This window comes from Oreochromis aureus, linkage group 11 (genome assembly GCF_013358895.1).
Source record: "Oreochromis aureus strain Israel breed Guangdong linkage group 11, ZZ_aureus, whole genome shotgun sequence".
NCBI classification, from domain to species: Eukaryota; Metazoa; Chordata; class Actinopteri; order Cichliformes; family Cichlidae; genus Oreochromis; species Oreochromis aureus.
In genome coordinates, this window is record NC_052952.1 from 36,060,553 (window position 1) to 36,081,039 (window position 20,487).

General features: G+C 42.0%; 1 protein-coding gene across 1 annotated transcript in view; it reads right to left on the bottom strand.

Moving 5' to 3' along the window:
• The window catches only part of LOC116319476, a 146,177-nt gene that overhangs the window by 121,000 nt on the left and 4,690 nt on the right, over positions 1-20,487 (bottom strand). The window contains exons 3-9 of the mRNA XM_039619944.1: positions 18,354-18,397; positions 14,576-14,849; positions 14,165-14,208; positions 12,561-12,846; positions 12,005-12,048; positions 3,381-3,657; positions 784-831 (exon numbers count right to left, since the gene is read on the bottom strand). Of these exons, the coding sequence (XP_039475878.1) occupies positions 784-831; positions 3,381-3,657; positions 12,005-12,048; positions 12,561-12,846; positions 14,165-14,208; positions 14,576-14,849; positions 18,354-18,397 (1,017 nt within the window). The remainder of the gene's footprint in view (positions 1-783; positions 832-3,380; positions 3,658-12,004; positions 12,049-12,560; positions 12,847-14,164; positions 14,209-14,575; positions 14,850-18,353; positions 18,398-20,487) is intronic.

Below are 20,487 nucleotides of genomic sequence, written 5' to 3' on the forward strand. Positions count from 1 at the left end.
CTTTACCCGAGTGTCCAGAACATATGGTCGCAGGTCTGGTGATACGATTACAAAATCGATCATCGACCTGCGGCCTAGAGCGTCCTGGTGCCACGTGCACTTATGGACACTCTTATGTTCGAACAAGGTGTTTGTTATGGCCAAACTGTGGTTTGCACCTAAGTCCAATAACAAAACACCGCTCAGGTTCAGATCAGGGAGGCCGTTCCTCCCAATCACGCCCCTCCAGGTCTCACTGTCATTACCCACGTGAGCATTGAAGTCTCCCAGCAGGACAACAGAGTCTCCAGGTGGAGCACCTTCCAGCACCCCACCCAGGGACTCTAAGAAGGCTGGGTACTCTGAACTGCCACTCGGTGCATAACCGCAGATGACAGTCAGGACCCGTTCCCCGACCCTAAGGCGCAGGGAACAAACCCTCTCATCCACCGGGAAAAACTCCAACTTACCGGCCCCATGGACTAAGGCCCGGCCACCAGATGCTTGCCCTCGGGCGCCCTCCACAGGCCTGGCTCCAGGGTGGGGCCCCGGTAACCCTATCCCGGGCAGGGTAAACTGTTCCCTCGATGTTTTCTTCATAAGGGTCTTCTGAATCGCTCTTTGTCTGGTCCCTCACCCAGGACCAATTTGCCATGGGAGACCCTACAAGGGGGCAAAGGCCCCAGACAACATAGCCCCTGGGATCCCTGGGACACACAAACCCCTCCACCACGATTCACGGAGAGGCTGCTCCTGCTCCTGAAATTCCAATACATAATCTCCAATTGTTTTCTGGACACTGACCTTTCTCTGTTTCCTCCACATCAAATCCTTCAGCTGATGATCCTGCAGCTGCAACACATTGAATACAAACTGTAACTACATAATACAGACACTGTGTGTGTCCTTTATGTGTGCTCATCCTGAGTATAACACTGAGTCCTGACAATAAAAAGCTTTAATATTTCACTTTCAGCTGTGCTGACTGAAGGCAGGAGGAGGCCATAGTTACACAATCACAGAGAAATCAATGAAAAGACTTTGGAATCATTTAAATCATACAGGTCGTCTGTCTCCATAGTGGAGTTTAAATCAAAGCTAACATAAAGATCTATTTACAATACAAGACTGATATTAATGAGCTAAGAACTAAAAAGAAAAATGTTTCAAGGGAAAAAAGTTCAAAGACCATCAGAACACAATATTTAAAAAAAGAATGTCACTGAATAAATAACCTGAGTATTTTTTCATTAAAACACTAAAATCTAAAAAAAAAAAAAAAAAAAACTCCCTAATTTCATTGTTTGTACAACCTGAATGTGTTAATATATCATGGTTTTGGTCTTTGACCCAGCATTTTAAGTTTATTGTGTTTTTGTGATTATTTTGTGTATTATAATGATGATTTAAGTTTTACAATTTTAGTCTTGAGTAGTGATGTGCGATACCACTGATTTCCTTTCCGATCTGATACCAAGTAAAATTCAGGGTGGTATCGACGATACTGATCCGATACAGATACTTTGTACAAAAACTTATTTTATTTATTGTATCTCAAATTATAGCGTCATAATGATTACAGAACATCAGATTACTTGTTCTTATAACTTGCAGAACTTGCAGAGTTCATCATATAGAAGTAAAAAAAACTGAAGTTGTGCGCTATTTGAACACCTTGCCTGCCTGCAGCACTAAAGGACTCCGTGAGAGACGTCTGTCTCGCCCTAGCAGCACCTTTCCCTGTCCTCCCCTTCAGTTCGCCTCAACATACGCTCGTTATATTCTGTGATATGATTTACTCTGAGGTGTTTGACAAGGTTAGTGATGTTGCCACAACCATACATGCCAACCCTCCCGATTTTTCCGGGAGAATCCAGAATTTCAGTGCCCCTCCCGAAGCCACCATTCTCCCGAATTTCTCCCGATTTTTTCACCCGGAGCCGGGGCTCGAACCGGCAACCTTCCGGTTACAAGACGAACTGCCAACTCTTTGAGCCATATCGCAGAATTCATAGCGCGGGCCCAGCCAATTCCACTTTCCAACAATGGCGGCTTAAATTAAATTGCACTCCGGGGTTTTCACACAGCTGAATAAATGTCAAACAGAAAACTGATTAAACAGAAGTGTGAGACGGTCGAGAGTTTACGTCAGTGCCCGGTTATATTTTAGATAGCAAGGAGCAGACGGCAGAGTTTCATTCCACCGAGGGAGCTCGTGACGTACTACCCGGCTTTCTTTAGACCGCGAAGGCCGGGTCCTCAGGTGGAAACAGCCTCTGAATTTGGACACCCCTGCTGTTTCCGGGCCGGCCAATAATAAGGGTGACATTTAACGTATTTTATCCGATAAATAAACACTGTAAAATGTATTTATCACCCCACCACCACCACCCCAACAGCCCTTTTGAATGTCTCCCTAATTCTGAGGTCTCAAGGTTGGCAAGTATTGCCACAACACCTCTTTTTTTTGCCACATGTATCGCAAACCACGTCTCTTGTGGAGGTAAAATACGTTCGCACATGACTCCAATTACGTTCAGCCATTGTTGTGAGTGGTCTTATACAGCTGGATTTATACAGCTGTATTTAGCACATGACTATGAAAGGCAGAAGAGGAAGTAGTTCCTTTGAATGTAGACAATTCGAATGTTACAGTTTATTTCCAGTGTGTTCCTGTTAATGATAAACTACAAATTTACCCTAAATTACTAAAATATCTATATTTTAATGTGAGAATCGATTCTAGAACATAAATGATTGGTATCGGAGGAATCGATATTTCAGGATCGATCCGCACACCACTAGTCTTGAGTTTATTCTTTCTGTGTTTCTTAGTTTTCTTGTATTCCCACTCTATGGTTTCTTGTCTGTTAGTTTCCACTTGTCTTCCTCTATTTCCTTTTGTTTCTTCCCTGCGTCGCTTGTAAGAGTCTGTCGTGTCATCGATGTTTAAGCCTCGCTCGCTTGCCCTCTGTGTCCCTTGTCTCTGTTTACTAACCTTTGTGTGCTAGGGTTATTTTGATATTCTCCCAGTTTAGCTGAGTTGTTGCTTTTTGGTTTTTCTTATTTTTGTACCCATGTATTCAATAAACAGCTTGCTTTTCATTATCAAGTGCATGTTTCCCTGTGTCGTCTAAGCGTGGCTCCTCACCTTGGCACACAACGCTGACATAATGTATCAACTTTTATGAAAAAACATTCAAAAGAAACACATTCCTTCATTTAAAACATATTATACATTTTATATTACGCAGTTCTTGTGAGCTTCCCTGACAGGTATTGATTTAATTCTTTGGATTTATTTTTCACTGTATTATGTTTTAAACTACACACAATTAAAAAAAAAATGCACATATTAATTTACATTATTACAGACACTCTGACAAAATATTTTCTCTTACCTTTGAGTCCTGAGCTGCTCTCTGACAGCCTCTGCACCAGATCAGTTCTCTTCATGTCTGTTAAAACCTCCCTGGTCACCTCCACAGACTGATGACCAAGTTCCTCCACCATCTGATGCACTAGTTCATCTCTCATTTTTGTATATGTCTTTATTTGTGGCAGGCCTGTCTTGAAGCACGTGAACTGCAGCAACAGCTCAAATTTCTCTCGATCCTTTTGATTCAAATGTTTCAGTATTTTTACAAGAATGTTTTTAACAACTGTCAGTGCTTCTTCCTGAAAAATACAAAAGATTCATTAAGTAACTTAATTTTTCTGTAGGGAGATTTAGAAGGTTTCTTTGTTTGAATTGTCTCTATAGTAGACATACAGAATATTAGGGCTGTATGATTATCAAATCAAATCAAATCAAAATTTATTTATGTAGCACATTTAAAAACAACAGTGTCGATCAAAGTGCTTCACAAATTAGGAAATAAATAAAATAAGACAAATTTACTGACAGCAACACAAGACAAAACAAACTTAGTTTGACTATCATTTGGTTGGCTAACTTAAGTCAGAGTCAGAGTAAAAAGATGAGTCTTTAAGCGAGATTTAAAAGACTGAATAGACTCAGAAGAGCGAATGGCAATAGGGAGATTGTTCAACAACAACAACAACAACAACAATCTTTATTTATAGAGCACATTTAAAAACCAACGGTATGCCAAAGTGCTTAACATAAAACAAGGAAATAACACAAGTATAATCAGGGTCATAAAAATGTAAAAATGTAAAATTATGTTCACAGGAAATGCCACCAATACACAATGGGGGTATGACATACACAGCACAAATAAAAGCATAGTAGGAAAATTAATAGAATAAATCTATGCAAACAAGGCCAGCATTAACCGGTAGAAAAGGCAAGATTAAACAAATACGTTTTAAGCCGTGATTTAAAAGACTGAATAGAATCAGACGCCCGGATGCCAATCGGAAGGTTGTTCCACAACTCTGGTGCAGCCAGGGCAAACGCTCGGTCACCTCTAGACTTCAGCCGAGATCTAGGCTGCACCAACAGTAACTGTGAAGATGATCTTAGAGCCCTAGTAGGAACATATGAGTTAAGGAGTTCCTTAAGATAGCTCAGTGCTGTGTTATTAGTGATTTTAAAAGTAATCAGCAGAATTTTAAATTGGATACGGTATTTCACAGGCAGCCAGTGCAGATCAGCTAGGATGGGAGTGATGTGGGCAAACTTCCTAGTTTTGGTTAGAATGCGTGCTGCGGCATTTTGGACTGTCTGCAATCTATGAAGGAGAGCAGAGTGGAGACCAATATAGAGTGAATTGCAGTAATCCAGCCTCGAAGTCACAAAGGCATGGATGAGCTTTTCCAGGTCTTTATGCGGGATATACTGCCTGGCCTTAGAAATAAGGCGGAGTTGGTAAAAGCTGGATCTAACAACAGCAGACACTTGTTTATCAAGTTTAAACGAGCTGTCAAGTAACACGCCCAGATTCCTAGCAGTGTCAGAAAAGGAACTAGTGAGAAAACCAAAAGCATCGCGGGCACGAAGAACGTTACTGCCAAAGACCACAATTTCACTTTTCTTATCATTAAGGATAAGAGTATTTGCCAGGAGCCATTGCTTGACCTCGCACACGCACTCTCGAAAACAATTCAAGGACAAAGCTAGGTCATCATTTAACTCAAAGTAGATCTGAATGTCATCAGCATAACAATGAAAAGCAATGTGATATTTCTCAAAGATAGCGCTTAAAGGAAGCATGTACAATGAGAACAGAGTAGGGCCTAACACAGATCCCTGTGGGACACCACAGCAGACCGGTACAGCGGAGGAAGAGCAAGTGCCCAGGTTAACCGAGGAGAGCCGGTTGGAGAGGTATGATTTAAACCAATCCAAGGCAACTCCCTTGATGCCTACAGTATGCTCAAGTCTCGCCATTAGGATGTTATGATCAACCATGTCGAATGCCGAAGATAAACCAATAGCACTAGGACATGGGCGTCCATTATCAGCCATTAGTAGAAGGTCATTAGGACTGGAGCAGCGCTGTCTCGGTGCTATGATGTGGTTTGAAGGCCGATTGAATTTATCATTAATGTTATTCTCATCCAGGTACGCCTGGAGTTGTAGCAAAACTATCTTCTCAAGAATTTTGGCCAGGAATGGAAGCTTGGAGATCGGCCTATAGTTCGCATAATCATTATAATCAAGGTTCCTTTTTTTAAGAACAGGTTGAATTATAGCATGTTTAAAGGCTGATGGTATGCAGCCGGAGAGCAAGGAAGAGTTCAATAGCGACAATATACTAGGTCCTATTGCACTGAAGCAGTCCTTAACTATACGAGATGGGAGAACATCATATACGGGATTAGTATTGTTCAGTTGTTCAACTAGACGCTTAAGAGTAGGGAGTGAAACGGGTTCAAACTGATGGAAAGTAGACAAACAGTCAGGGATAGACGCAGGGCCTGTCATTAAAGGAATAGCGGATTTGAGAGATGAAACTTTATCTAAAAAATGATTTAAAAATTGTTCACAAAGAACCGGGGAGCACGGCAGCGGCATAGTAGGGCAGGGGTTGACCACAGAATTAAAAATTTTAAATAAAATTCGAGGATTGTGACCATTGGCTGAGATAATTTTTGAAAGGAAAGCTGCTTTAGCCATTTTGGCAGCGGTTTGAAACTTCAAGCGGCTGACACGTAGGATATCGTAAGATGCCTGGAGTTTATCTTTCCTCCACCTCCTCTCATCACGCCCGACACACGTCGTAGAGGCGCGAACAGAGTCACTTAACCAACATTGTGAATAAGTTCTGGGTGCTTCATTTTAATAGGTGCAACAATGTCGAGGATAGAGGAACATGTAGTTAACAGGGTATTGGCAAAATTCTCAACCATATGAGGGGTAAAACAATCTAACGTAGTAAATGCAGAATTCAGAAAAGAAGCAGAAAAATTCACCACAGTATCAGCATCAACAGTACGCATAGGGCAGAGAAGGGCCTCAAGGTGCAATTCGGTATAACCTAGGTCAACATCAAAGATAACCGGGGAGTGGTCGGAAAGACCAGTATTTCTAATATCCTTAATGCATATATCCACGCCATATGTAAAGACCAAATCAAGAGTATGGCCTTTAAAATGAGTTGGTTCATTCACCCACTGAGTAAGATTAAAAGAGTCAGTCAATGCAAGAAAATCTTTGACCAATGGGTCATTCATACAGCAGACATGTATATTAAAATCACCAGCAATAATAACACAGCCATATTTAAAAAGAACGGATCCCAAAAAATCAGCAAATTCAGAAATAAACATCTTGTGGTATTTAGGCGGACGATAGACCACAACACACAGAGTAGTACGAGAGCCAGTCAGCTCCAATAACTGAGCTTCAAAGCTAGGGTAGATGGGGGAGGATAGCAGCCGAGCATCATGTTTGTTTTTAAAAACCGAGGCTAAGCCGCCACCTCTGCCAGTGAGCCTTGGTGAGCTAAAAAAAGCACAGTCAGGAGGGAGAAGCTCAGAGAAGGGGATGAACTCACCCGGAGAAGTCCACGTCTCCGTCAGAAATAGAACGTCCAGTCCCATGGTGAGGAAAAAGTCATTTAAAAGAAAAGCCTTATTCGACAGAGACCTGACGTTAAATAAAGCCATCCGAGTTCGAGGAGCTAGGTCATCAGCAGTGGCACGTCGCAGGACGCTGAGGTTTTCAAGTTGGACACCACGACCGAGCGACGTTATCCAGGACCGAACAGGGAGGCAAGCCACTGGGAGGGCAGGGTAGGTTTGAAGACCAGCAGGGCAGATCCAACGATGACTCAACAGTCTAGCCACAGGGCGGCTTCCGGGATAGTGGATGAAGCGTGAAAATTCACGGCTTGCAGAAGGATAGTCCGTAGCCATGGCTTTAAGGTAAGCCTTGAAGCGGACGCGAACGCCACTCCTTTTACCCCGTTTCCTGAAGCGTTTCCTGCGCAGAGTGGAAAAAGGTAAGTAGATCGCACTGGTGAGGGAATCAGGCATTAAGGGGATTGCATCGCCCAGGGTCCCACAAAGGTCTGGTCGTTGGGAATAGGAAAATCGAAGGTTCAGAAGCGTATGTCTGTCATAAGTAATTAGCGTACAGTCACCTAGTGAACATAAAACCAAGGATAAAACAACAAGGAGTGCTACGCCAAGGCGCAGTCGAAGACGGCCTGCCACGCACACCGGCGCCATCTAGGCAGTCTAGGTGCTGCAATAGCAAAGGCACGATCACCTCTGGTTTTCAGCCTAGACTTAGGTTGCATTAAGAGCATCTGGTTTTAAGATCTTAGTGCTTTTTTAGGATTATACAAATGGAGAAGTTCTGTTTAGTAGCTAGGCGTGATATTGTTTAAGATCTTATATGTGAGTAAAAGAATTTTAAAATCAATGCAAAATTTCACAGGAAGCCAGTGTAAGTTAGCTAAAACCAGAGTAATATGATCATGCATTCTGGCACCTGATAAAAGGCATGCAGCAGCGTTCTGTACTAATTGCAAACAGTAGAGAGAGGAGTGAGGGAGGTCTAAATAAAGGGAGTTACAATAGTCCAGCCTATAATAATAATAATAATAATGGATTGCATTTATATAGCACTTTTCGGGGCCCTCAAAGCGCTGTACAATTCCACTATTCATTCACTGTCACATTCACACACTGGTGGAGGCTACAGTTGTAGCCACAGCTGCCCTGGGGCAGACTGACAGAAGCGAGGCTGCCATATCGTGCCATAAGCCCCTCTGGCCAACACCAGTAGGCAGTAGGTGAAGTGTCTTGCCCAAGGACACAACGACCGAAGCTGTCCGAGCCGGGGCTCGAACCGGCAACCTTCCGGTTACAAGACGAACTGCCAACTCTTTGAGCCACGATCGCCCCAAGGTAATGAATGAAAGCCTAGAGGTAATTAATGCATGAATAAGCTTTTCAAGGTCCTTGGGGGAAAGAAAAGGCTTAGCTTTAGAAATCTGACATAGCTGATAGAAGCAGGATTTAACCACAGTAGATACTTGTTTCTCTAATTTGAAGGAGCTATCCAAGAGTACCCCAAGGTCTCTTGCAATGTGGGAGAGGTAGCTAGCAAGGGTATCGGTTAGTTGGTTCAGAGGGATATGGTTGTCAAAGACAATAACTTCAGTTTTACTGTCATTCAAAGTAAGAGAGTTTTGAGATAGCCAGGTTCTAACATCATGAAGACAGTTAAACGATGTATGCAATGGATCTGCGACATTCAAACTCAAAGGAAAATAAATCTGAATGTCTTCGGCATAGCAATGGAAAGAAATATTATATTTTTGGAAAATAGATCCCAAGGGCAACATGTACAGAGAATAACATAGGGCCCAAAACAGACCCCTGGGGCACACCACAGAGAAAGGGAGCAGAGGAGGAGTATTGCCCCATAGTGACAGAGAATGACCTCTCTGAAAGATAAGATTTAAACCAAGATAAGGCTGTGCCCTTAAGACCAACTACTTGATCTAACCTTGATAATAGAATGTTAAGATCTACTGTGTCAAATGCAGAAGTCAGATCCAGTAAGACTAAAACCACAGGGCAACCTGAATCATTGGTTAAAAGGAGATCATTAAAAACTCTTAACAAAGCTGTCTCGGTATTATGTCGAGGCTGGAAGCCAGACTGGAACTTTTCAGTAATACTATTGGTATCTAAGAAGGTCTGAAGTTGTTTACAGACCACTTTTTCCAGGATCTTTGACAAAAAGGGAAGTTTAGAAATCGGCCTATAATATGAAAGTCACTGGAGTCAAGACTAGTCTTCTTAATAACGTGTTGAACAACAGAATGCATGAAGGCAGACGGTACACAGCCTGAGGACAGTGATCCATTCAATATAAATAAAATACAAGGCCCAATAGTATTCAGCGCTTCCTTAAAAATACGGGCCAGATGAATATCATGCGAGCAGTTGGAGATTGTTAAGTGATCAGTTATTTCCTTTACATCCAAAAGAGACACAGGCTCAAACTGCTGAAAGTCAGCAGAGCATTTAGAAACTGGAACTCGATGTGAGACTACTGATAAAAACGGGGCCCTTAAAGTAGTGATTTTTTTCCAATAAAATACCTTAAAAAACTGACACGGGTTAGAGGTTAGGGGTTAGGGTGGTTTTATTCAGCTGCGGTTGGCGTAAAGACTTAGTACGCTTAGTCTTTGGATGAGCCACAGTATAGTGGCAACCTTCGGTCCTTCTTTGCTGCTTCTGCAGGACGTAAAGTTTCTGACTCGTGCTCTTCGTTGAATCGCTTGTACACCTTTCGTTAGCAAAAACGAGGCGAAGGAAAAAGGGGCAAAACATTTATTACCATACAAACCAAAAAATACAAAACAAATGCCTCCGACGGGAGCTCCGTTTACATTCCCTTTATGCTACAATGAAAACAACATTAAACGGCGACGGTCAGAAAACTGTTGCTCTACGTCCTGCTTGCTTGCCTAACCTTTCTCCCCCCCCCCGCCACATGCGGGCAAAATACACCCCCCTTTACGACATCTAACAACACTTTACATCAACAACGCACCAGACTAACAAAGCAGGATTAATTTATGGAGCACAGCATATTACATTATAACATAAAATGATCAAGATTATAATAGAAACTTAAAGATCATGACAAATACTTAAATATGGCATGATGTAACTAAGTAAAATATTGGCCTGGACTATCTAAGCTCCAACACACAGTGTCCAGAAAAGAGGAGCATGTGGAATTAAAAAGGTTCGTAAGCTCATCAACCGATAAATCCACAAGACAGATGGAGTCAGAGAGGGCAGAGTTGGTAAAAAGAGTAGGTAAATTAGCAATGGTTTCAGAATTAATCGAGCGCATCTGGTGCAAGGGACCCTCGCCATTAAGCTCCATATGTCGTAGTGTAACATTAAACATAACCGCAGAATGATCAGAAATTCCAGAGTCCTTGATATCCATTATACTAATATCCAGACCACAAGACAAAACTAGATCAAGCAAATGACCTTTTAAATGTGTTGGTTCACTTACCCACTGCGTGAGATTAAAAGTTTCAATAAGAGCATGGAAATCCTTTGTTAGTGTGCTTGCCTCACAACAGACATGTATATTAAAATCACCAACAATTAAAACACGGTCGTAGCGTAAAAACAGGCTCCCTAGTAGGTCATGCAAATTGAAAAATAAAATCCTTAACAGATATCGGGGGTCGATTATGGTTGAAATGATGATGGTAATTATTATATTATATGTAATAATAACCAAATAAAAATATTATTTAAACTTTTTATTATTTATGTATTATTTTATTTATTTTTTATGATTATCAGTTGATTTTAATGACACAAATGTTCTTCTTGCACTGTCATGTAAACAGAACACTTTCACATCTTCACAGCTATACAAATGTTTGCATCAACATAAAATTGTTCCTCTTCACTCAACTAAATCAGTGCATCTCTAGAATAAAATATATATATAAAAAAAATGAATAGTTTCCAAACCTGACACAGAATTAAACCAACAGTACATTTTTCACCATACCGTTGTGCTGCATTCCTGTTAATTGATCTTTATAACCTGCAGACAAATACTATCAAGTCTCTCATTCAAATACCTACCAGATGGATGTGAATAAAACTTGTAGAAAAGTACTCAACAGCTGTGAGATCCCTCCACATTTCCCCAGCAATATTTTTGCATAGAACGCATAAAAATAATTGCACAGATGAACAGAATTTCTTCTCTTCTATACATTTACCTTTTTCGTGAAGCCCTCGTTTCTCACTCTGCTTATTGGAGAGTTACATGTGCCCAAATGGAATATGATTGGATGGTGATCTCAAAGCATCTTTTTGAGGTGGATGGATATGCTAATGCTGATGAGCCGTGCAGGCTCACTTTTAAAGGCGTCTGAGCTGATGTTGAATGATTCATGTTAGCAATCATTGCTCTGCTTTTCTTCACTTCACACATTCATTATACTGCAGTTTGTGGTGTGCTTGCAGCTGAAAAGTTAGTTGTGTTGCTTTGTGGTGCAGACACACAGGATTATTTCATATGATTTATTTTTGTTAAACATCCCTTCCATTAATTTCAGTTCAGTATTTCCAAACAGTGGATGGTGATTCACTTTGGGGGAGAAGCTCTCGAGATTCTGCTGTGCCAGGAATTTGAATTTTGTTGTATATCAGTCTTTTAAAGCAGTGTAACTCGTCCAGACTAATTCAGGAAACTTCACGCTGCATAGTGCAGCGAACAGCTGTAATTGGCACATTGTTGAGCAGTGATTTAGGAAGCATTGATTGACTTTGCACTTAGTAGAAGAACAATAGCTCTGATCTGATTTACTGTTGACTATCACTCAATTGTGTTTATTTAATTATCAGAAGCTATCAGTTGTGCAGCTCTAAGTAGATCCTTCACTCTGTCATCAGTGGAAACATTATTGCTGCAGAGCTCCACATTAACACTGTGAGAAGCATCCAGTTTCAAAGATGCTTTGTCTGTTTCATCATGTATAATGTTCAAGATGAGGATGATTTACAGCCTGAATCTACTGAATGAAAGCTGAGTTAAAGTCACACTCACTCTCTTCAACAGTGCAGCTCCATGTTCATCCACAGAGTGTTTCTCTGAGGAGGAAAGACATTTACAATCAACTCTGAGGATTCAAACATCGTCACACATCCAAGTAGAATCAGCCTTCAGACAGGCGACACAGATGGTTTAAAAGAAAACTCATATCAAATAAAATAAAATGACATAAGAACCCAACAAAGAAACCCTCCATCCAGTCCAACCAAAGTAACTGAAGGTTCCCAGCTGTGATAATGAGAGAGGGTACACCTGTCCACCTCAGATTTTAAAAAGACAGACAACCTTTCACACCCACATTTAATTTAGAAGCAGCAATAAAGCCAACAAGCATGTGTTTGGACTGGAAACCAGAGCACTCTGAGGAAAAGCCTGCAGGCACAGGGAGAACATGCAAACTCCACACAGAAAGGTTCCAGCCAGCCAGGAGGCTCAAACACACAACCTTCATGCTGTGAGGAGACAGTGCTAACCACTGCACCACCATGACACCACCAACACAAAAACCTGTTGATGACACAGAGTTTACACTCATGCATGTTGGTCTTACCTCTGGATGCTGAGCTGCTCTCTGATAACTTCTGCACCAGATCAGTTCTGTTCATGTGCATGAAAACTTCTCTGGTCACCTCCACAGACTGCTGACCAAGTTTATCCACCATTAGATTCACTACATCTGCTCTGTTTGATGATGGATTCAACTTCCATGAGGAATGCGCCAGATTCTTCCAAGGAGTAATCAACTGCAGGAAACTCTTAAATTTTTTGAGCTCCCCATTGTTCAAATCATTTAAATTTTCTAGAAGCAGATGTTTAACAGCTGCCATTGTTGCCACCTGGAACAGTTAACACATTCATGTGACATTACAGTGTAAAAAAAAATTTGTAATATAAAAGTATTTTACTGTGTATTTTACAGTTTTGTACTGTTCTTCTAGAACATCATTAAATTTACATAAATAGACTGTGATTTTACATTTCAAATGTAAATTAATGCAAAACCACTGTAAATGTAATAAAACATAATTTTCTTGTTTTTTAAATGTATCTGTCTGTACATATGCATATTTAGATTGTTAAAATACATTCACAAATGTATCATAATTTCACAAATATCTGTCTGTTATTTGAAAGATTGAACTGTTAAATTCAAATGTAATGCTATGGAAAAATATATAAAATGATTCTTATAAACTTTTTTTTACATCAAATAATAATTATTATTATTGTTATTTAGGGCGATCGTGGCTCAAGAGTTGGCAGTTCGCCTTGTAATCAGAAGGTTGCCGGTTCGAGCCCCGGCTCGGACACTCTCGGTTGTTGTGTCTTTGGGTAAGACACTTCACCTACTGGTGGTGGCCAGAGGGGAATTGTAAAGCGCTTTGAGGGTCTCAAAAAGCACGATATGAATGCAATCCATTATTATTTAAACCAACTGTTAACTGTATATTTCTGTACATTTAAGTATTATTATTCATATTGCCGCATTCATTGACCTTGTTTATAGGTAATTTCATTGTTTGATCACATTAAAATGTTCCTAATTTGATTTTTAAAAGCACTTGAAAAAGGCAAAATCCCATGTAAAATTAGGGTAACAAACTGTATTGTCATTACTGAAAATAATCGTGTTTTCATGAGAAAGTTATTTTCTGTTATTTTCTGGTATTATTTTGGCGCCCCAGCCGCCAGAATATTACTGTTTTTTTTAGGACTTTTTTTTTTACGGTGCAGTTTATTCATCAATTTACACAAACAAGAACTATTATACTGATTGCAGTATGTTTAGCAGAAATTGTGAAGACTATTAAACGGTGATCCACTTATCATTTTACTTAACTTTTTCTATTATTATTTACAGGCTGCAGTTCTTACATACTGTGGAACTGAAATATATCTATCGATAATATTTCCATGATTTCATATTCTCTTTGATTCTTTATTAAATATTTGTAAGTAGAATAAAGTTTCATGTTTAATCTGAAAGTGTTTGATGTTTTCAGATTTCTCTGTCTCAGAATGAAGCTTCAGTTTGTCACAAACATCCAGCAGAAATCATGAGAAAAATGACTCAACATGAGAACTGATGATACTTTAGTACTCTGACTTTCAGCCTGCTGTCTTGTACTGAATCAGAGATGTGACATGACTCACTTTGTGGATCAGTGCAGAGCGTCGTTCATCCACAGAGTGTTTCTCTGAGGAGAAAAGCGCTCAAAGTCACTCATGACAAACACATTTAACAACTAACTGACAATTATTCAGGAAATATGACTTTGGAAAAATGGACAATATGCAGAATTACACTGAAACCTCCTCAGCAATAATAAACAGTATGAAGGAGTCATTTTTACTCCTTCTAACAAAGTATTTTTTTATATGGTCTCATATTTAAGTTTTCATGTATTTTGTTCCAGAACAGTCATGAAAAGGTGAGTATGTGCTTTCTTTTGTCTTTATTACAATTAATATTATAAATAAAATAAAAGAAGACTTTACTTAGAAGTTTATGAGACGTAAAAATCTGTTTTATGACTTTAATGAGTTTTGATTTTGTTGTCTTACTTCGAGGCAGTGAGCTGCAGTCTGACAGCCTCTGAGCCAGATCAGTCCTCTTCATCTTCTTTAAGACCTTCATGGTCTTCTCCACTGACTGTTGGCCGTAAGTCTGCAACATCAGAAACACTGTGTCCTGCAGGTCTGTCATCATCAATGAGAAGTCTGAGAAAAGTTTCTGATCAGTTTGTCGCAGTGTCCACATGAACCTGCTGATGTCAAGATCATTGAGACCATCCAGAGTTTCCAGCAGCAGCTCAATAACAGACTCCATCGTTTCTACCTGGAAAATCAAAGAAAATGTTCATGAGATAAATGTGACATTTCTCACTTTCAGGTTTGTTTGTTTTTTCATCAACACTTTAGAAATGTAGATGTGTTTAGATGACATCATCCATCACATAAGGTGATGATGTCACCTTATGACATCATAAGGTGTGGTGTGAATCTGCGGAACCTACGGCCTCTGTGTCGGGCTTCTAGGACGGCTAGCGACGGGGATCCGCCGCTCACCGCCAGGATTGGCCTGGTAAATGCTAGGTCCCTAGCGAACAAAACGTTTATTCTGAAGGAGTTTTTTCACATCCCGAGGACGGATTTTTTTCTCTGTGTGTGTGAGGCGTGGCTGGCGCGGTGAGTGCAGCATCTTCTCAGATCTTCTACCTGGCGATTGCTGCTATTTTAATTCCCAGCGTATGTTGGGCCGAGGAGGAGGAATAGCTACGATCTTTAAAAGTCATTTTAAATGTAAGCAGCTATCAACCCCGTCGTTCACCAGCTTTGAACTGTCTGTGTTTGAGTTGGGCTGCTCTCACACAGTGTTGTGTGCGGTGGTTTATCGGCCTCCAAAATACAATAAGGACTTTGTGGGTGATTTTGCTGACTTCTTGGCTGAATTCATGCCAAAATATGATCGTGTTCTTATTGTTGGGGATTTTAATATTCACGTGTGTTGTCCTGATATGCCCATGGCGAAGGGCTTTTTAAACCTTATTGATTCGTTGAATCTGGTGCAGTGTGTGACAGGTCCCACACATGAACGTGGACACACACTTGATCTTGTTTTATCTCATGGCTTTTCTGTTTTTAACATAGAGATTTGTGATGCTGTGTTTTCTGACCACAGTCCTGTGATGTTTGAAGTTCCTCTTGCCTGTGCCTCAGTTAAACCTCGCGCTGCTGCTCAGCGCTGTCGTGTTTTTAACTCTTCCACTGCTGAACACTTTTCAACAGTCTTTGACCAGATCTGTAAGATCCCGGATTTTTATGCAGCCAGACTGAGGAACTGAGCTCATGGTTTTATTCCACCTGTCGGACTGCTTTGGACACTGTGGCTCCATTAAAAACCAGACTGCCTAAAACTAAATCTGAGCCCTGGCTGAGCGACATGACCCCGAGCTGCCAGACGCGACTGCCCGTCGAGCTGAGCGCAAGTGGAAAAAGGACAAACTACAAGTGTCATTCCAGATGCTGAAGGACTGTTGGCGTCAATATCAAAGAACTGTAAAGATGCCAAAAGAAAACACTTATCTGACATTATTTTGTCAAACTGCCACAACCAGCGTGTTTTATTTAAAACTATTAACTCTGTTCTTAGTGCACCATATACTGACTGTATCGAGCCCTCATCAGAAGCCTGTGAAAATTTTTTTTTTACACTTTTTATTGAGAAGGTTTCCTCACACAAGGGCTCAAATCTGTCCTTGTGCTCATGACCTCTCAGTCTCTGTTTCCTGCTCTGCTGTCTTTGACAGGTTTGAGCCTGTGACTCTGTCCTCTTTAAAGGAGACTGTTGGTCGTCTTAAGCCTGCAGGGTCTCCAAATGATGCTGTCCCTCCTCGACTTTTAAAAGAGGTGTTACCTACAGTTGGTCCTTTGGTTCTTGAGCTGGTAAACCATAGTCTGATGTCAGGTGTTGTCCCTAAAGATTTTAAACATGCAGAAGTCAAACCCCTTATTAAAAAACCTGCTCTTGATCCTACGGTTCTTGCAAATTACAGGCCTATCTCCAAACTACCTTTTCTTTCCAAAATTCTTGAAAAGGTAGTTTACAGCCAAATAATGGCCTTCCTGGAAAAGCAAAATGTGTTAGAGGTTTTCCAATCTGGTTTTAAACCCTTTCATAGCACTGAATCAGCCCTTTTAAAAGTTTTCAATGACATATTTTTAGCGACTGATGCTGGGGACTGTGTTGTTCTTGTGCTTTTAGATTTGACAGCTGCGTTTGATACCGTGGATCATGCCATTTTATTCTCTCGTTTGGAGCACTGGGTGGGCATTAGGGGCACAGCACTGGAGTGGTTCAGGTCCTACATGGCGGGGCGAACTTTTTGTGTCAGTCTTGGTGACTATGTGTCGTCCTCCGCTCCCCTCTTGTGTGGTGTCCCACAGGGCTCAGTTCTAGGCCCCCTCCTCTTCTCTTTATATCTGCTTCCTCTTGGTGCTGTACTGAGCACCAAACCGGCATTGCTTTCCACTTTTATGCTGATGACTGTCAGATCTATGTCCCTCTAAAGAAAAAAGGCAGATACCTTACACAGCCATTACTTCAGTGTCTCGGCGACATTAAGGCTAGGATGTCTGTTAACTTTTAAAATTCAATGATAAAAGACAGAGGTGATGGTTTTGGTAGCCCCACTGAGACCCCCAATGTGTATGTAGATTCCCTGGCCCAGTATGTTAAGCCAACTGTCACAAACCTGGGGTTCAAAGTTGACTGTGATCTGAAGTTTAATAATCAAATTAAGGCAGTGGTAAAATCTAGCTTCTTTCACCTGAGGCAGTTGGCAAAAATAAAGCCAATTCTTTCACGGCAGCACTTTGAGACAGTGATCCACGCCTTTGTTAGTACTCGGCTGGATTACTGTAATGCACTTTATATTGGGGTCAGCGCATCATATATTAGTCATCTACAGAGGGTGCAAAATGCGCAGCTCGTCTTTTAACTGGCTTTTCGAAAGTTTGAGCACATTTCCCTGTTTTAGCTTCACTTCACTGGCTGCCCATTTCTTTTAGGATTCATTTTAAAATTCTTTTATTTGCTTTTAAAGCTCTCCATGGCCTCGCCCCATCTTATCTCTCTGAGCTGCTACAGCCTTATACACCCACCCGCTCTCTCAGGTCAGCTGATCAGCTGCTCCTGAATGTGCCCAGGACTGGGCGTAAACTTAGAGGAGATCGTGCTTTTGCTGTAGCAGCTCCAAAACTGTGGAGCGAGCTTCCTTTAGAGATTAGACAGGCCAGTTCTTTACCTGTTTTAAGTCACTTTTGAAAACCCACCTCTTTACCCTGGCCTTTGACACCACGTGAGATGTTGGTTTTATTTTTATTTTAGTTGTTTTAGGTGATTCGATGCTGTTTTATCTTGTTTTTGTTTTAATATAGGGCTGTTTTAATTTTATGTATTATGTGTTTTATTTATTTATTTATGCTGTTGTCTGTTATTCTATTGTTTTAACTTATTTTCTGTACAGCACTTTGTTCCTGTGCTGGGTATTTTAAAGTGCTTTATAAATAAAATTGGATTGGATTGGATTGGATGTCATTGGTCATATTTGTCATAATGATCACAAACAGCTGATTAACAATTATTCTGCTTCTGTTAACAAGTTCAGGACTTTTCTGACCTGCTGCAGACCTACCTCACTGCACACGCTGAACTTATCAAACTTCCTGTTTTCCAGTGAAAATCAAATCATTTTAATTTTTTTCTATTGAAGATTTCTACCCTGTATTTATTAAATAAAAATTGGATCATCTTAAGTCAGACAGATGTGACATTACTCACTTTGTGGATCAGTGCAGGCCAACGTTCATCCTCAGAGTGTTTCTCTGACAGAAAAGAAATATTAAAAGGTTCATTCATGACTGATTTAACATCAGTGTTAATACTCAGACGCTTTGAAATAACTGAAACTTTAATTTTTTTATTCTGATTATTTTTGTAAGCAGAATTAATGATAAGATTACACTTATTAAATTATATAACTCTGAAGAAATTATTCAGTTCCATTCCATCTAAAAAAATCAATGGAAATACTTAATACCCCTCCGCTAATCGCTACCTTATCGTGGTGGAGGGGTTTATGTGTCCCAGGGATCCCAGGAGCTGTGTTTTCTGGCAGCATTTGCCCCCTGGTAGGGTCTCCCATGGTAAAATGGTCCTGGGTGAGGGACAACCCCTATGAGAAGACCATGGAGGGAACAGTTCACCCTGCCTGACATAGGGTTACCGGGGCCTTGTCCTGGAGCCAGGCCCGGGGAGGGTGACCGAGGGCAAGCGTCTGGTGGCCGGGCACAGCCTGAAAAAGGGACATGGGCCCCCTCTTCCTGCAGGCCCACGACCCACAGAAGGCACCGTAGGGACCGGGTGCATTGTGAGCCGGGCGGTGGCCAGGAGCGGAGGTCCTGGTGGACTAATCCCCGGCTACCAAGACTGGCAACTGGGACATGGAATGTCACCTCTCTGGTGGGGAAGGAGCCTGAGCTAGTGTGTGAGGTTGAGAGATACTGGCTAGATTTAGTCGAGCTCACCTCAACACATGGCTTGGGCTCTGGAACCAGCCTCCTGGAGAGGGGCCGGAATGTGTCTCAGTCTAGAGTTGCCCCTGGTGAGAGGCGGTGGGCTGGGGTGGGTATCTTGGTATCCCCTCGGCTTGCTGCCGGTATGTTGGGGTTTCTCCCAGTGGACGAGAGGGTTTGTTCCCTTCACCTCCGGGTTGGGGAATCGGTCCTGACCGCCGTCTGCGCTTATGCACCGAGTGGCGGTTCAGAGTATGCAGCCTTCTTAGAGTCCCTGGGTGGGGTACTGGAAGGTGCTCCTCTGTTGTCCTACTGGGAGACTTCAATGCTCATGTGGGCAATGACAGCGAGACCTGGAGGGCGTCATTGAGAGGAATGGCCTCCCTGATCTGAACCCGAGTGGTGCTTTGTTATTGGACTTCTGTGCAAACCACAGTTTGGCCATAACGAACACCATGTTCGAACATAAGAGTGTACATAAGTGCATGTGGCACCAGGACACTCTAGGCCACAGGTCGATGATTGATTTTGTAATCGTATCACCAAACCTAAGGCCATATGTTTTGGACATTCGGGAAAAGAGAGGGCCTGATCACCACCTGGTGGTGAGTTGGATCAGGTGGCGGGGGAGGATGCTGGACAGACCTGGCGCGCCTAAACGTACAGTGAGGGTGTGCTGGGAATGCCTAGCAGAGGCCCCGGTCCGCGAGATCTTCAAATCACACCTCAGAGCTTCAACAGCATTCTGTGGGAGACTGGAGACATTGAGTCCGAAAGGACCATCTCCAGCAACTCCACTGCCGAAGCCGCTGCACTGAGCTGCGGCTGCAAGGTAGTTGGTGCCTGTCATGGTGGTAATCCCCAAACTAAATGCTGTACACCAGAGGTGAGGGGAGCCACCAAGCTGAAGAAGGAGTCCTACCGGGCTTGGTTAGCCTGTGGGACTCCGGAGGTAGCTGATAGGTACCGACAGGCCAAGCGGAACCCGGCTCGGGCGGTGGCTGATGCAAAAACTCAGGTGTGTGAGGAGTTCAGAGAGGCCATGGAAAAAGACTTTCGGACTGCCTCGAAGAGATTCTGGCAAACCATCAGGTGACTCAGGAGGGGAAAGCGGTAAACTACCTGCACTGTGTATAGTGCGAGTGGAGAGCTGCTGACTGCAACTGAGAAAATTGTCGGGCGTTGGGGGGAATACTTCGAGGACCTCCTTAATCCCACTCGCATGTCTTCCGTGGAGGAAGCAGAGTCTGCGGACGAAGGGGATGACCCGCCAATCTCCAGGGACAAAGTAACTGAGGCAGTTAAACAACTCCTTGGTGGCAGAGCCCTTGGGGTAGATGAGGTCCGCCTTGAATTCCTGAAGGCTCTGGATGTTGTAGGACTGTCCTGGTTGACACGCA